Below are 17,599 nucleotides of genomic sequence, written 5' to 3'. Positions count from 1 at the left end.
TCTCTCTCTCTCAAATAAATAAATAAATAAATAATCCTTTTTAAAAAAGATATTTGATCATGCTAATTCTCCCATTTACTTGTATTTCCCTTGGCATGGAATTTCGGTGTGACAGTTCTGAAAGTCAACAGGAAGCCTTGAAAGCTTTAGAACTCTTTTAGTTATCATCTGTATGTGGATGTATTTTATCTTTTAGCTAACATTCCATAAAATCTGGAAGTATGTTTGAGAAACTGTGGAGGTAGTGAACATAAACCAAATAATATATTACAAGTTAAAAAAAAGATAGCAGGAAGGGAAAAATGAAGGGGGGGAAATCGGAGGAGGAGACGAACCATGAGAGACTATGGACTCTGAAAAACAAGCTGAGGGTTCTAGAGGGGAGGGGGGTGGGGGATGGGTTAGCCTGGTGATGGGTATTAAAGAGGGCACGTACTGAATGGAGCACTGGGTGTTATACGCAAACAATGAATCATGGAACACTACATCAAAAAAAAAAAAGTTTGAAAATACATTGCCATGCTAACAGAGAAATCTGATGAATGTTTCCTTTATAATGCATAGTATTATGCATATTTGATTTCCTTCTGGTTGGCTAGGATTTGCAAATATAAGAGGTGCAATAACAACAATTTCACATTCAGCACTCTGTTATTGTTAAGTATCTATTTCAGTATCCTGGAAACAATTAGCTCTTAATATGCTGAAAATTCTACTAGCTCACTTCTTTAAATGCAATTCTCAGAATATTAAGGTCTGTTTTGTTTCATATTCATTCATATATATTTTTCTCTTCGGTGTTTAGAAAATTGATAGAGCCCACATATTCGCATATTGTACTTACTGTGTAAATATATATAAATCTATCTCTCATCTACATATTGGTGCAATTTTCTTAAAATATCTTTTGCTGTTGTTTTTTAAATATCGGCTTTCTTTTTCCATAGAAGAAATCGCGATAAAACCTATGGATGAGAACCTTCATTCGACTGCACAAGACAACTCCGATGGGAAGGAAGACAGATATGGCTGCTATCAGGAGCTCGTGGTCAAATCTTTAATGCACTTGGGGAAATTTGAAAAAAATGTTTCTGTTCAGACCATAAGTGAGAATTTAAATGACAGTGGCATCCAGTCTCTAAAAGCAGAGAGTGATGAAGCTGATGAGTGCTTTATGATTCATTCTGATGATGGAAAAGAAAAAATCGATGATTCCCAGCTTCGGTTCTGCTCCTCAGAGGACAGTGAGAGTAACTCTGAAAGTGCGGAGAATGGTTGGGACAGTAGCTCCAACTTCTCAGAAGAAACCAAACCACACAGGGTCCCAAAGTATATTTTAGTGGATAATAGAAAAGACCTATTGGAAGTTCCTGAAATAAAAACTGAAGGTGACAAGTTTATCTCTTGTGAAAACATGTGTGATTCTGAAACAGAAAGGAGAGACCCACAGACTGCTCACATGGAACCGCGGGACAGCAAAGCCCAGCCCTCATTCGCTGGGATGGAGGAAGAAGATAACCAGTGTCTGGCAGCCATGACAGAAGAGTCTGTTGACCTGGAGAAGGCGAAGGGGAACTTGAGTTTGCTGGAGCAGGCAATTGCTCTCCAGGCTGAGCGAGGTTGTGTTTTCCACAACACCTACAAAGAGTTGGACAGGTTTCTACTGGAGCACCTTGCTGGGGAAAGGAGGCAAACCAAAGTTATTGACATGGGTGGAAGACAAATCTTTAACAATAAACGTAAGACACATTTTTTTTTTGCATTTATTTTAGGAATAAAATTGCTTTGAGGGTTGGAAGAAAATTTAGTAAGATTTGATTACCACTTCCAGATAGCTTTTGACAACTTGATGCACTTTAAAAACCAATTCATATTATAAAATAAACTATTTCTTTTTTTTCTCTCTCTCTGCTCTCTAGGTTGTTCTCAAATCAAGCTTTGTCAGTTTTGCAATGTTTTTACACACAAAAAAAGAATCATTGCCTCTTTTTCTCTTAATTTGACAGCTTTTAAAAAATATATAGTACTTGTACAGTACTATATTGGACATGTTAGAGGTACATTAGTACTTTTTGGATTTTAAATCATTTTATTAATCAGATCAATTCCAGAAATTTAATTTTTCTTTCCCACTTTCTTTCTGAGATCAACTGACTCCTTTGGAGCTTTAAAATAACGTCGAGCTACTGGCAAGTCAGGCAGGATAAAACTGGATGTTAATGCCTTTATAAGCCTATGGTTTTACCAGTTCTCTAACTCAGGGCCACAAATATCTGGTCCAAACATGAATGAGAAGAATAAATGTGCTTGGAGGAGGCCTTAAAACTGTTCCTCAACTTTAGCGAAATTGTGTCCTGTCCCCCATAATGCTACTCCACCCCCCACGCTGAGTCTTACACCAGATGGGCCTGGTGATAATTCCCAAATGGTGGTTCTCAAGTGCCTAGAAGGCTTGTTTAAGATGGGTATTTCCAGGATCCTATCAGACTTACTGCTCCAGAACTTGCATTTTTTTAAGCATGTTTTTCAGATGATTCTTGCGTACCTTAAAATCTAAGAACCATAGAATTAGAAATATCTTTTTTTTTTTTAAAGATTTTTATTTATTTGACAGAGAGAGACACAGCGAGAGAGGGAACACAAGCAGGGGGGAATGGGAGAGGGAGAAGCAGGCTTCCTGCAGAGCAGGGAGCCCGATGTGGGGGCTCGATCCCAGGACCCTGGGATCATGACCTGAGCCGAAGGCAGACGCTTAACGACTGAGCCACCCAGGTGCCCCGAATTAGAAATATCTTAAAGAAAATCAAGATCGTGGCCCCAGGGAGCTTACAAGAATAATATGTTAGTTATGGTTTGGATGATCTCCTTGCTGAGATTTATGCAGAAATGAACTGTATATTTTGTCATGTTGCGTCTATTTTAGTACTCACCTACAATCTTGTCAATTATTGTCTTGCAGCTCATAGCTGAGAAAACAAAACAAAAAATAAAATGTCATGTAGTGAGGAGCAAGATAATAATACTATGCAAACACACTGCCAGGGTTGAGATCGAGACAGAATATCAATGAGCAGTGTGTGGTTTGGGACAGGACCCACTATGAACTCTGTGCACTCTACTAATATGCAACTTGCTAAACTTGCCTGTATGCATGTTTGTTTGTTTTTTTTTATGGACTACAAAACCAAAAAAAAAAAAAAAAGATAAAATTGACTTCAAATCCCAAAACGTCATAATTTGCCATCTACTATATTTCGTTCATTCTAAGTTTTCCCATTTTAACATCTCTGAAATCAGAAGGGTATGCCATAATTTAATTTTCAATAATTTTTTTCTTTCTTGCTAACACACAAAATGATGTTCCATGTTACAGTTGATGATACCTTCCAGCCAGTGAAATTCAGTGTTTGGAGAATCTTTAATTATTTGTGCCATACCTTAAAATATTTAACAATCCTTTGGTCATTTTTATAAAACTTAAAAATTTTTGTTTTCAAAAACCAACAAGGCAGTAGAATCTGTGTTTGTAAACATGGGTGATATAAGATTTAGAGAGTTACGAATGAGGCTGGCTAACTTAACAGTATATCCTATTGGGTGAGGCATGGTCCTGCCTTTTGGTATTCAAAGTCTATGCAAGAAGATCCAGACCAGACTAGTATGAAACAGGCAAAAAGAGGTAAAGCCCATAATGCACGGGAATTATAGGCTTCATCTAGAGGATACTTGCAGAGTCCAAATTAGGTATTCGCCCTCCTGTTCCTTGTCCCGGATGTGGGAGCCAATGGCTTCTTTCTCTGGTATGCATTCCATGCTCCTAGGTCAATACTTGTACTGACTGACAATTCATGCTCTCCACAATACCATCCTAATTTCCTTATACCTCAGGTATGCGACCCTGCTGTTAAAGGAGAGAGCACTAGCATTTTAAAATACCGTTTTACCCAAGACTTCATATGAGTCAGCAATTCTAAAAAAAAAAAAAGTTTGACTATCTTGTTGCTACTAAGCATTTAGTGAGACTTTAGGTCAAAGCGCATGTGGAGTCACCATAGAACTTATTGTACAGCCTAAGACACTTTTCAGAGCCAAGGGGAGTGCTATGAACAACCGCAGGGTATTATCAGGTGTGAATAAGACAGTCCCAGGCATACGGGCGTGTAAGGTCACCAGAGGATAAGGTCACCCTCATTATGCAGCATTCAGCAAAGAAAATTAAAGGAGAGGAAGAGCCAGGCCTGAGAGTCATCTGAGAGCTCAAGCTCTGGCTTCTTATCATGCAAACAGGTTCTGCCCCACAGAGCATTTCATGGCATCTGTCTCGCCCAGCAGAGGAAGCTTGCAGACTGTCAGAGGACCACACCTGGTCAGGTGCCAGCCCTGCCTTATCTCCCACACCCTCTCTGGCTTCCTATAGACAAATAATGTGGCAAGGAGGGGAAATGCGCGGCGCCAAACCTTTCAATGTGGTTTAGAAATGTGGCCTCAACTGGACCAGGTCCAAGGGAGGAAGGGCATCAAAATCCACCTTGCTTCTCCTCGTTTCTAATTCCCTCTCGTACATGGTGTCAACCCCCCTAATGTCACTTGAATCAAACTTCAAGGATTTTCAACTCTCTGTCTACAGATATTATAGGCCTAAAACAACTTCAAATTTGGCAACATTTTTGAATTAAGTAAAATATATAGCCATAAAATCATAGAACATGTCAAAACTCTTAACATGCCTCTTTGTTTCTTGCAAAAGACAGAGAACAGTCCCAATACCATGGCATTTAAGTCCTGTCTCTCATGAAACATAAATGTCTGCTACTCAAGACATCCTTGTCTTTGGGCTGTTCATTTCTCTCTTTCGATTTCCAGTTTTCTCTCTGCTGACCTTCCCTCCCAGGCAGTGTGTGCCTAACTTGAAGGATCCTTGGCTCCTCCTCCTGTACTGAAAGCATGCCCCCAAATAATTGCATTACATACAACCTGCTGTGCCCATCTGCCCAGGACCGTTTATCATCCAACAACTGGGGTGGTGTGGTATCATAGAAGCACTTCTGCTCATCGCAATATTCCACCCCGGAGACGGCTGTCGCATCCCGCGACATTGCTCTGCTCTCGGTTCCACGCTTGGAGCAGGAGCATATGGGCCCTCCACATCCTCACACGGCAGGACTCTGCCCCCTAGTCCACCACCAGCAGCACCACAGATTATTTATTTTCGCTCTCAGCATCAAATGGATTCATTATTCGTGATACTTCGTGTTCTGAGAAGCCTGGGGCCAGCCTCCAGTCCACACTGGTCCTTTCTCTGAGGCCCCCGTGCCCGTTGTGATGCTGGTTCCAGCAATGCTGAGTGACAAGCTTGCCCCAGTGATTGGTACATCATTCCAGGCACAGGTTAGGGGGGTGATCTGGCCTCCAAGGAGGCATTTCTGTTTTAAGTTTATGTACTTACTATCTGGATCACGAATATGAAAATGTCTACAGAAGGCCTCTTCTCTGTTAGCTCTAACCCCACCAATATTCATGATAATCCTCATTTATTTTACATATTTATATAGCTTTTCATCTAAGCCTCAGCAAAGTGTGCACCAGAAGATTAAAACCCCAGCTTGTCTTCCGCCCTCCCCCTCTAGGCCGATGCCCCATGGTAACCTGACAAGTGGTGTTACAAGGTGCCCCTTCTCTCCACCCCATGGCACCTCCCGCACCCCAAAGTTCTTGGCGGCACAGACCACTCAAGGCCGTCCCCACTCTGTACTCCCATACCTCCTGGAACATTTCCTTGCCGGGCCGTCTTCCTATCGCCTGGGTTTTCAGTTTCTGCATTCAGAGTAAAATGAATGCTGCTTCTCCATAGGGGCTCTGTACAGATCCAAAGAGGCAAAGCATCGGGGTTTGGGGATCTGGGCCCTCTGCAGCACTGCCGATTGCGTGGCCATAGCACACAATGGCATCGTTGACTCCCTTCCTAACTCTGGCCAGAGCGGGCTCTGCACACATGTGGGAGTAGCCACTTGGCCCTTGAACCTTAGGGCCATGGGAGGCCAGGGACCCGCAGGGACAAGACGAGAGCAGCCTTTCTTGGATATGGTGGCTTCTTTGTTTTATCATTTTGAATCTGGCTTTCTTGAGACCCTTTCAATAAGAGATAGGTTTGGTTTAAATACATTCTTCTTCTTTCTCAATTTTTTTTTTTTTTCCTTTTTGGGAGCTTGTGCATCCTCTGCCTCTGGCGTAGGGTTCATTTTTCATAATGAGACTCTAACTACAATATGTGACATGACAACTTAAAACCATCTCTGTATTTTAACACTCCCTTGCCCTGTGTCAGCCTTTGCTTAGAAAACCAAGAAAATTGAAAACATTTTTTATGCTTCCACAGGTCTTAGTTGAGGGTCTTATTCAAGGCAATGTGAGAAGAATGTTTATGCTGTAAAAAACTGAGCGAAGTGAGAATGTCACCTTGCAAGGCCACTCTAGTGAATGGGGAGGGAAAGAAGAAGAGCCAAATGAATTTCTTGATTTAATTTCTCTGTAGATTCACCGAGGCCCGAAAAGAGGGAGACCAAGTGCCCTATCCCCGGGTGCGATGGCACCGGACATGTGACAGGACTCTACCCCCACCACCGCAGCCTTTCGGGGTGCCCCCACAAAGTGCGGGTTCCCCTGGAAAGTGAGTACAACTTATCCCTAAAACCAGTGGGCTTCTTCTTATATGTGCCACAGCATCATGATCTTATCCTCTTTCTCCTCCAATGTGAAATTCGGAATGGAAATAGAAAGTTTCCTTTCTGTGTCAAGACAATTTCCATCTAGCTCGGTGTTTAAAGTCAGTGTATTAATAGAAAACTTGGGGGTACAATTAGGACAGTAGATCAGGAGACAGCCAACATTGAGAAGAAAATCTATTACAGTTCCTGAGAGAAGGGGATGTGCCACGCCAGGCAGGGCCACACAGGGGGGCACCAGGTCATCAGGGGCCAGGGCGGGGGCGGGGGGAAACATGGTTTCTGTGGGAAGGAGCAGGGTAAGCAGGCTGAGGACTGGCTAGTTTGACTTCTTTCAGTAGGCTCCAAAGCTTAGGGGTTCTCTGTTGGTGTCTGATACCTGGCAGGTGGAGAGTGTGAGTCTAATAAAGGAGGCAGCTGGGTGTGGGCTGACAATTGGTTGGTTTACCTTTGAAAGGGCGGTCTCTCCAGGGTTTGCAAGGCCCCAGATGACAAAATATCAGAGTGCAGAAAATAAAAGGCATGGTTAATACACCGTGGACTGCATAGTCCTTTCTCACCCAGAGTGTGGCTGCCTTAAGCCCAGCAGCAGTCTTAGCCTCAGTGCATCATCTAAATATAAGAAGTGCATCCCAGGGGCTCCTGGGTGGCTCAGTTGGTCAAGCATCTGACTGTTGATCTCCCAGCTCAGGTCTTGATCTCAAGGTTGTGAGTTCAAGCCACGAGCTGGGCTCCACACTGGGCCTGGAGTCTTCTTAAAAAAAAAAAAAAAAGTGCATCACATCACCACTGTCCTCCTTACTCCCCATCTCCCCATTCCTTGTAGGAACTTGTGTTGCCTGCCATGTCTCCCCAGGGCATCCTGCAGTAGCAGAGGGCCTTGGGCAAGAGCAAACATTGGTTTGCTTTGCCCTGCTGTGAGCTAGGAAACTGGAGGAGAAGGAAAGGGCTGCCTTCTAAGTTTTGAAGTATCGATGTGCTACATCCTCTACTATTTTAACCTACATATTGAAACACCTTTAGTTCATACAAACCATGGTGGTATGAATGCCTCAGCATCACCCTTCTTGAAAGCACAGTTTTACAGATCAGTGAGTCTAATCTGTTCAGCACTGTCCCAGTAGATTAGCAGTTCCTCAAAGTGATTACCTGGTTGTTCACTCAACCATGCTCTTTCACCAATAACTGAGTGGTGGTGGGGTGGGTAGTGGGGAGCAATGGATAAGATTCAAAGTAATATCTCTTAGAAAATAAAGAAGACTATATTCAGAAGTTCACACTGTGGGGAAAAGATAAAAGGAACTACTTGACAAATAATGTTCTCCATCCATTCTTCCAAGGAAAGCACATAAATGTAAAAGGAAGGTTATGAGCCTCTCAGTTTAAGTTAAATAGAAACGGCATAGTCTTATTTAAGTCTAGTATTAACCATGACATGAAGTTTATTAGAGAAACTAAAACTTGAACAAACTTGCTGAATTTAATTTATGAAGTTCTTAAGTGCTCATTAATTTCAACCCGAACATCTATGGGAGGAAGAATGGCAGATTATATAACCAAATTCTTTTGAATGCAATGTTGAGAAGTCAGTTTGTCGGTGTGTTATGTATTCATGGTATACTATTCTTTTCTTTTTGTGATATTTTGTGCTTAGTTCTTGCCATGCATGAAAACGTTCTCAAGTGTCCCACCCCGGGATGCACAGGAAGAGGGCACGTGAACAGCAACCGCAACACCCACAGGAGGTAATTGTGATGAGATGCTACACTTTTACCTTACAAAGGGAAGTGAGAGAAACTTTCCACCGAGAAAATAAGCAGTTAACAATGTGTCATCAAAATCGCTGGATCAGCATCAAACATGTTACCACTTGAAATAGATAAGAAATATTCTCAATGTGTGCAGAGTAAAAAACAAACAAAAAAACCCACAATTTACTTTCCTAGAAATTTTCATTTAGCAGCCAGTTATGCAAACAAAAAATGTTGTATTTGAAGACTAGAGTTATACATTCATATAGTTACACAAATAGAACATGTTCTTTTTTGCTCTGGAACTTTACCATAGCCGTTTTGACACTGAAAAGAGTTGCGTAGGGTTTATCTTGGATCCCATCCAATAAGCATTAACAAGGTACCAAAAGGGCTTTGATCTACTGTGGTTCTGACTATAAGCCAGGAGGAAGGTAAACATCATTTCATCTCATTGAGATTCATTACATTGAGATTGCTACTCACTTAAAACACATATGTGCATTTATATACAAATGTATTGTGTGTATGCAAATGTTTTTGGTGGAAATGCCTATTGTTTTATTTGTACTTTATACTGTGTATCTATTATGTGCTCACAAGATACTATGTGACTCATAAGCATATTGCCAGAAAACTTCATGTTCTATACTTTAAACTGATTTAAAATTAAGTCCCTAACATTTTTCTAAATATCTTAAGACAAATCATGGAATTATCATGCTAACATCTATAGCTGGGCACATTGTAGTTGGAGTGGGTGCATTTCTACTTAAAATGTTATGGAGTTTCAGAATAATTCCCTTACAAAATTTTCCGATTTTAAAAATGAGTTCATTACTCATCACTTTTGAGATGGAAATGGGGGGCAAACATTGACACGGTAGTTTACAAAACCTTTTTGGGATCTATTAGCATGAGAAAGGTGCTAAATGAACTATTAATATGACTTAACATTTAATGTGTGCTAAGTATGCTGTGAGGTACATGCCAAAGCAAATTACTTTATCTTTTTAACCCAAATCGTCCCTTTTTATTTTTTTTTTAACAGTCTTTCTGGTTGTCCAATTGCTGCAGCTGAAAAATTGGCAATGTCCCAGGACAAAAATCAGCTTGAGTCTCCCAAAACCGGGCAGTGTCCTGACCAGGTTCACAGGTATGACCCTCCCTTGCATTCCTAGTAGTCTGTCTGTGCCTCAATGGGTCCGTCATCCCTCGTGTGCCAGTTCACTATGGCTCGACCTTCGTTCGCAACTACTGATTTCTATTTGAGAGGCTGGTCTAGTTAATCATACTCTCACTTAAATGAACTGCTAGACCCTCCAGAAGTTTAACATGAAATTAATCTGTATATAAAGGTAACATAATGTGGATGACTCTAAAGGAAATAAAGTATATAACATACATTAATCAAAATTCTGTGTCACTAAATACAACCCATCCCACTAGTCAGGTAAGCTCTCCCGATGATTGATTAACATTTCTGCCTGCAGATAATGCTTTCATAAGTCGCTCACACCCACCCAAAATATGTGATGTTATATATTCGTTCCTCTATTCCAGCTATACAGATAATTTAAGACAAAAATTCATTCCATGAATTGATAAGTATTAATGAAATATCTCCTGTTTGCCCCAGGTACTTCACAATCTCCAGCAGTTTGGAACACCTTACTTACACTTAAATAATAAACCACATGTGATGACACAATGTGAAGTTATACATTTATTTTTTTTAAAGATTTTATTTATTTATTTGACAGAGAGAGACATAGCAAGAGAGGGAACACAAGCAGGGGGGAATGGGAGAGGGAGAAGCAGGCTTCCTGCAGAGCAGGGAGTCCGATGTGGGGCTCAATCCCAGGACCCTGGGATCATGACCTGAGCCGAAGGCAGACGCTTAACCACCCAGGCGCCCCTGAAGTTATACATTTATTAATAATAAATCATATAGGTAGGAAAAGTGATTTCAGGATTAAAACTGATGACCAGATCTTCACTGTTACTAAAACACTGAAATGCAACATTGTTATTAGGAGTATTTTCAAGATATGGCTTCCCTTAATATTTGCTCTTATAGATTTAATTAAAAGAGTCAAAATCAGATGAGTGAACATATGTCAAGCAAAGATCATGAATTACTGAATAACTAGCAATTAAAAATCTTAACAACAAGGTTTTTGTTTAATATGGCCATATCCTCTAGTTTCTCCGTAAGTTATTTATCAAATATAGAAATGGCATTTAGTTTTATTTTGTTAATTTCTTAAAAAACAAATTTGTTTTAGACTAGAATGCTCGTATATTAGGGGTATAAACCAAGTTACATATCTAATAATAAGATCAACTAATTATTTAATATTTTTATGTAGCAGTTAAAATGTTTTTTACATAATCCAAGAAATATCATTGAAATTTTGACATTCTGATGATTCAGGCATGTTTTGGTGGAAAACAAAAGAAAAACATATATGTTCTTTTGATACTGCTAAATCCCAAAAGGTGTATTTGTTTATGTTCATTTACCATTAGACTATGTTTGTGTTTTTCTTGGCTGGAATTGGTGCTACACAAATATGATGCCCTTGTTTAATCCAAATACACTAGTTGTAAGAGAATGTTTAACTCACAGCTTGGATTAAGGTAATTCTTTTGAAAAAATGTGATAGCTATTACAATACAGAATTTTGATTCTTATTGAAATAACAGTTTAACAGATAAAATATTGAAGTATTATTTACATCAACAAAAACACTCAGACAAAATTAGAAAAAAGGTGAAAAGCCTAAGAAATTCACAATTCAGAAGTCAAGTTTCTGGTGCCTGCGCTGCTCCTGTTAGGTGTCAGGCTCCTGTCAGCTCTGCTGAAGGAGAGTGAGGCTCAGCATTGCTTCTTCTGAACTGACTACAATGCCATTTCCCCACCAGTTACAAACGTGACTGACTTTTCACCACCAGTCAGATTAACAGTCCTAATAAGCAGAATGTGCACACCTTGTCAGTGCCCTAATGATAGTTACATGGCACTTTTCTCTGTGGAGCTCAAAGTGCTAACAGACATTAAATACTTGCTGCTCATTGCATCTGCATAAGACAAATGCAAAATTTCACATTCCTCTTTTACCCATGGGACACTCGGACCCACGACATGCAGCCTCGCCATAGCCATCCAGAGCCCTTGGTGCCTCCCATCTTTCACTCCCAGCACAGAGGACTCTATTTTTATCATACTGTGACCACAGGTCTTTTCCATAGTACACTATCTCTGTGGGTACCGACAGGCATGATACATCAGATCTGCTTTAAATTCTGATGCTAATATGCTCACCATAGTTCTTTTGAACTCTCCCCTGTTTCTTCAGGACAAGCTTGGTGAAACAAATTGAATTCAATTTCCGATCACAAGCCATCACCTCTCCCAGAGCCACGGTGTCAAAAGAACAAGAGAAGTTTGGAAAAGTACCATTCGATTATGCCAGTTTCGATGCCCAGGTTTTTGGTAAACGCCCCCTCATACAAACAAGTCAAGGACGAAAAACACCACCATTTCCTGAATGTAAGCCTCAAATTCTAATCCTTATTCCCAAAAATGCATCTTTTGTATGTGTTTTTGGGGCTGGGGGTGTGCTCAAATACAGAATACATTATTTACTGTGGGGAGAAGAGAAAATATATTGTACAGTGAAGTAAAATAAGGAAAACAATGATAAGTTGATCAGTATTACTGATTTTACATGAAGTTACACTAAATATGGTGAATAGTTAATGGGTTATTCTCCAAATATCATGCCATTGTTGGATTGAAATACTGTAATTCTAAAGAAATATTTAATTCACATTTAGCTAGGATTGGGATTAATGAAAACTGTAATAGTCATCACAATTCAGTAATTTTGATTCATGTTGAAATTATGGAAATTTAACAGGTAAAATATTGAAATACTACTTAAAGTAGTATTTAAATCAGCAAAAGCATTTAGACAGAGAGAAAAAGTGAAAAGTCTCAGAAAAAACTCACAGTTTAGAAATCAAGATTTTACAATAGGTGCAATATGTGTGACTCTGGAGATGTTTATCCACATATTGAAGAATTAATATAGAATCATTTAAAATGTGTTAATACTGTACTGGTACAGTATACATCCATATAGAAGATCATAACTCAAAGATGCTATAATATACACAACTTGGTGTTTTTACTAACACATTTCTTCAAGTATTTTAGAGTCCTTGAATAGTCTAATGAAAAGGTAAGAAAGTGAACATTGGGATAAACCCAGGCATGAATCTTGCATTATGGTATGATAAGGAAAGAAGTGAAATAATTCCCCAATTTGGGTCCTCCATAGACCATGGATTCTTCACAACATGCAAATCCATGGAATCCCTTTGATCTCATACCTCCGGACCTAGACTGAGTGCTCTTAGAAACACATAATATGGGCTTCATTCTGTGATGTTGGTCACTTCTTTCAAAGAACTAGAATGTTATATAAAACCTAGCAGTGATAAGCATACTTGAAAGGAGTTGGCCCGTTAACAACATGTACATTATACTCCAAAAGATATTTTATCTATTCTTTCTAAAAATAAGGCTCAGCCTACATAACATCAACAACCTGTTAGATTCGGGAAAAAAATTATATACGCACACATGCATGATGTTTTCTATTATATATATACGTAAAATATACACATATACATACACATATACATATATGTTTAATTCAAGCGAAGTTAGTTAAGAGCATTCTGTATACTCATATAATACCAATATTGTTTAAAAATGCAAACGTTCAGTGACATTTTTACATTTTTATAATTGTAGGAATAACGTTTGGTAATGTTTTAAATGTTTTAAATTACTTCATGAAAAACAATGATCAAATAAAGAATATTTGCAGCAAAATAAATAACTAAATGCTTTTATATTATCCCACTTAAATCTTGGGTGTTTCTCCTGTAACCTTGAGCGATGTTTACAAACACCCAGAGTGAAGAGAAATATGGTTAATTCTCTCTCTCAGTAATACCTTGATGCCTCAACAGAAACATAAAACAGAAACTCAGCCTTGATAACTAAATTGCCTTTCTGCTCACCCTGAGAACATTTTCTCTGTCCTTTACTTATCATGCTCTACCTAAATATGCAAAATGCTAGCTCATTAAAAGACTCTGCCATTTATTTAGTTTCATCTAGTTGGACATTAAGAACAACTTCTACCGGTTTAAGCACAAAACAAGCCTGCATATCAAATAATAAAAATGCAATTCTATGTCTAAATATAAATTGTTACTGTGAAAACAAATGTCAAAAGGGTACATTTTTTTTCCTCTACTGGGATAACTGGTCTTCACACATACGCAGTTAATAGATGTACAAGCCTTAAGCTTCTGTAGTCCCTGAGGGGTTTTGCCAGTGTCATTTTAATCCATAATTTTTGCCACAAACGCTGCCAGTGCACCTGCCCCATAACATTAGTTATAGGGTTTTTACCGTAAGAAGTGAAATACAAAAAATATTAAGAGAGCAGACATTCTTCCCCAGCCATCACATCATCTGGTCTGTGAACTTCTGTGAAAACCAATCTGAATAACTTTCATTGAGCATACCAGTAGATAATGGATCCTGTTTTAATTTATTCTTAACATATTTTAATGTAAGAAGTTATATCTCTAAAACAAATCTATTTAATGACTAAAACATGTACATGCAATTTGCTAATCAAATCTCTCTTCAACAGCAAAGCATTTTTCAAATCCAGGGAAATTTCCTAATCGACTGCCTAGTGCAGGCGCCCACACACAGAGCCCTTGCCGTGCCAACTCTTATAGCTACGGTCAATGTAGTGAAGACACCCACATAGCAGCAGCTGCTGCCATCCTGAACCTTTCCACCCGCTGCAGGGAAGCTGCAGATATCCTCTCCAACAAACCACAGAGTCTGCATGCCAAGGTAGGCCAGTCCAAGAGCCCGGAGGGGGGGCCAGTGACTGAACCGTGAGAATAAACTGCCTTTCATGTTCCTAACCACATTCACTACCATGCCGCTCCCCATCCCTAAAGCACATCCCCTCCTCGTCTTAGGGAGAGACTCAGAGGAACACGGACGGGGATGAGTTTCGTGGCTTCAAGGAGGAGGGAAGGAATGTTGTTCTTGAAGGCGTATACCAAAGGCTGGGGAGAAGTGAGTGATGGAGCCTGGTTGGGGAGATTTATAGACATCAAACCCACCTTTGTGTCGGGGACTTTGGCACACAAGAAAGAGGCTTGCCATTAAAAATCAATCTGAACAATGGAAGCTTTTTGCTGTCTGCAAATCAAAGATGGTAGGAAATGTCTGACTACACAGTGACTTGTAAAACAGTTGCAAAATTGACTCAGGACATTTTATTATTGCACACATTACTCTTGTATAAGGCAAGATAGTCTCAGATGCCGTGGTATTCTCAAAGGACGCTGAGTAAAACCTGGATACATTAAGTTAACAAGAGATGGTTCAGGGAGACTTTTGAGTACTCAGGGCATTCAAATCCAAAATCAAATTCTGTGAAGTTTATGAAGATGTCACATTTCTAAGGCCCCTGAAATGAATCACGTTTCTCTGATAAACCTCTCCTCCCTGACTGACAACGAGAAGGAGACATCCGTGTTTCTGACACCTTCACGACAACAACAACAAAAAGATCCTCCATGTCTCCCCTTTTGAGGAGGAGGGGTTTGTCAGGCTACAGAGTAGCAGCGATCCTCAGATCTGAAGAGGGAAGGTTAGAGCTGCTCCCACAGTCCTCCAGAGCCTGTAACTCCCATCTACACAAAGGGCTCAGTGAAAAGAAATTCCTTTGCTACCTAGATGGCTGAAGCCAGCTGAAGCCAGCAGAAATAAAGTGCCCAGGCTTATCTGGAGAAGAGATTTTCCCTTTGCTGTAAGTGGGAGATCTCCTGGGTTGAACCCTAACCCTGAAACTCAGGCGATTAGAGTAGATAGCGGTCTTTTCCCTGCAAGCGCAGCCCCATCCCTGGTGTGGTCAGCTGCTCACCTGTGCTGTGCCAGGCCTTCAGGAGAGCAGGGAACGTGGTGCCATCGAGCATTTGACAGAAGAATCAGAATTAGCTTCTGGACAAATCTGAGCCAAGTAAACCCCAGGAAGAGTTGGTGGCCAAAAACCTCTCAAAAACAATTTTTAAACAAATGAGGTTCTTAAACAAAGAAAAACGCATCCTCTGGAAATTATAAAGAAAATTCCGAGCTCTCCAAATTCAAAGGAATTCAGGTCAGAAATTATTTACATCAGCAGATGATTTAGGGTGCTTTACAGTGTTACTTTAGTTTGTTTTTATTCATTTTGTTAAAACCTGAATACATTTCTCCTTTTTAAAGGGACATTCTAATAGGCAGCTAGTTGGAGTAACACTAAAATATCTTCCTTCTTAGGCTTTATATTATTTGTTTGTTAAAGCTGTCCTTTGAGAATAAAAGGACCGCTATTATAATGATTAACGCCGCTTAAATTATTTGAGCAAATGATTGTGGAATGCGTGCTTTCCATCTGCACAGGTAGATTTGTTTTGTTTTGTTTTTCGGAATTCTGCCCTTAACCTTTATATTCTCCATGTTCTAGTAGTTGCTGGAGCCAAACAATGAATCAAACAAGGATGACCAAAAACTGAGGGTATTTTCCCTTATCAATATATGTTTTGTTCTTTTCTTGAATACCTTCCGGTCACAAACATGACTGTTAAGTTGGCACATTCCAAAATTCCTAATAATTGACTTCTGCGTCTATTCTCACACTCCTATTGGGAGCATGCCGTGTGCCAGAGTTGCTCTATGGAGCGGATACTCCCGCCCAGGGTGACAGGAACTGCCCTGTGGGTCTCAGCCTCCATACAGCCAACCAAGTCTTAACTGCAGAAGCCAAACCGTGGACATGATGAGGAGGATGGAAGAGACAGAGAGAGTACCAATCGACTCTTAGAAGGAGTTTGTTACATTAGCAGTTTAAAAAGCCATTTTCCTACCAAAATGATCTCATTTGACATAGTGGTGCTTAAAATAGGATAAATATGGCACCCTACAGTGTCGCTTTGTGCAGAATCTTTCTTCCAGGCGCATATTCTCACACAACTGTAGCAATTTGCAGAATTCTGTTCTAGTTGGATCCTATGTTCTAAACATAAAAGAGAACCTCATAAATTCCTAAAACCACAAAAAATAATCATTGTAGCAAAAAGTGAGAAAAAGCCAAAGTAATTAACCCTGAAAAATGGCCTCCGATCAAACAGTGGCCAATGTAGGCCATTTCTATTCAGTGTTTCACTTTACTTTGTGCCCTTCACTTAATGTAGGATTAGCTATATATAAACGATCTTCCCCTGTTGAATACGAGCCTGATTCTCTATCCACTATGACTTGATTTTTCCTCCATGGTGGTTAGTATGTTTATTTCTGCTAGCCAAAATCCATAGTTTTCTTGAGCTTCTTATTTAGAAAGAAGGATATAGAGATGTACAGATTTTCCCTACTCTTGACTTCTGTAGCTGAGCATAGAAGCATTTTTTGATGTATAGAGAGGTATTCTGGCAGACGGACTCTTAGCTGTACCCACCAAATGGTCTATGAGGTTTGGACTGCCCTGCCACAGACCCTGCCTTCAAGGAGCTTATGGGCGAAGCAGAAAAAAAGAAATGGTTGTTCCAGGTAGAGAGCTACATTTTCAGAGGTGACATTTCTAATGTCCAGGGGAGGCATGGGTGGCTTTGATCAGAATCTGGGTGAGGGCAGATTTCTCATTTTCCTTCTGCCTCCACGCAGTCCTTTCTGTGATGGAATGAGCTTCTCTGACATTGCTTAAAGAGTCCAGTAGGAGAACAAATTACAGGTCAGGCTGTCACATGTGGGCACAACCTTTTTAAAATCAAACCAAAGGACATTAACCTTGAAATTGCCTCCATACCCACTTGTTGGGGCTAAAACAGATCTTTCTCGTGCTACCTGCAAGCTCACAACTGACTCCGAGTTTAGTGGGAAATCTAAATTCATGATCTACAAAATCCCTATTCTTATGGAAAATAATAGGAGCAGAGGCTGTCTTCAGAGAGGCAAGAGAAATCTGAGTTCCTACA

At 40.0% G+C, this 17,599-nt stretch overlaps 1 protein-coding gene across 3 annotated transcripts in view; it reads left to right on the top strand.

Annotated features, from left to right (window-relative positions):
- The window catches only part of ST18 (ST18 C2H2C-type zinc finger transcription factor), a 113,733-nt gene that overhangs the window by 49,452 nt on the left and 46,682 nt on the right, over nucleotides 1-17,599 (top strand). For all 3 annotated transcript variants that reach the window (XM_031020787.2, XM_081815997.1, XM_081815998.1), the window contains 6 exons: nucleotides 948-1,739; nucleotides 6,533-6,667; nucleotides 8,377-8,467; nucleotides 9,525-9,629; nucleotides 11,836-12,029; nucleotides 14,218-14,429. In XM_031020787.2, the coding sequence (XP_030876647.1) occupies nucleotides 948-1,739; nucleotides 6,533-6,667; nucleotides 8,377-8,467; nucleotides 9,525-9,629; nucleotides 11,836-12,029; nucleotides 14,218-14,429 (1,529 nt within the window). The remainder of the gene's footprint in view (nucleotides 1-947; nucleotides 1,740-6,532; nucleotides 6,668-8,376; nucleotides 8,468-9,524; nucleotides 9,630-11,835; nucleotides 12,030-14,217; nucleotides 14,430-17,599) is intronic.

This window comes from Leptonychotes weddellii, chromosome 4 (assembly GCF_054177405.1).
Source record: "Leptonychotes weddellii isolate Sample4059 chromosome 4, ASM5417740v2, whole genome shotgun sequence".
NCBI classification, from domain to species: domain Eukaryota; kingdom Metazoa; phylum Chordata; class Mammalia; order Carnivora; family Phocidae; genus Leptonychotes; species Leptonychotes weddellii.
The sequence above is the reverse complement of the archived record's forward strand: the minus strand, read 5'-3'. Positions and strand labels throughout refer to the sequence as shown.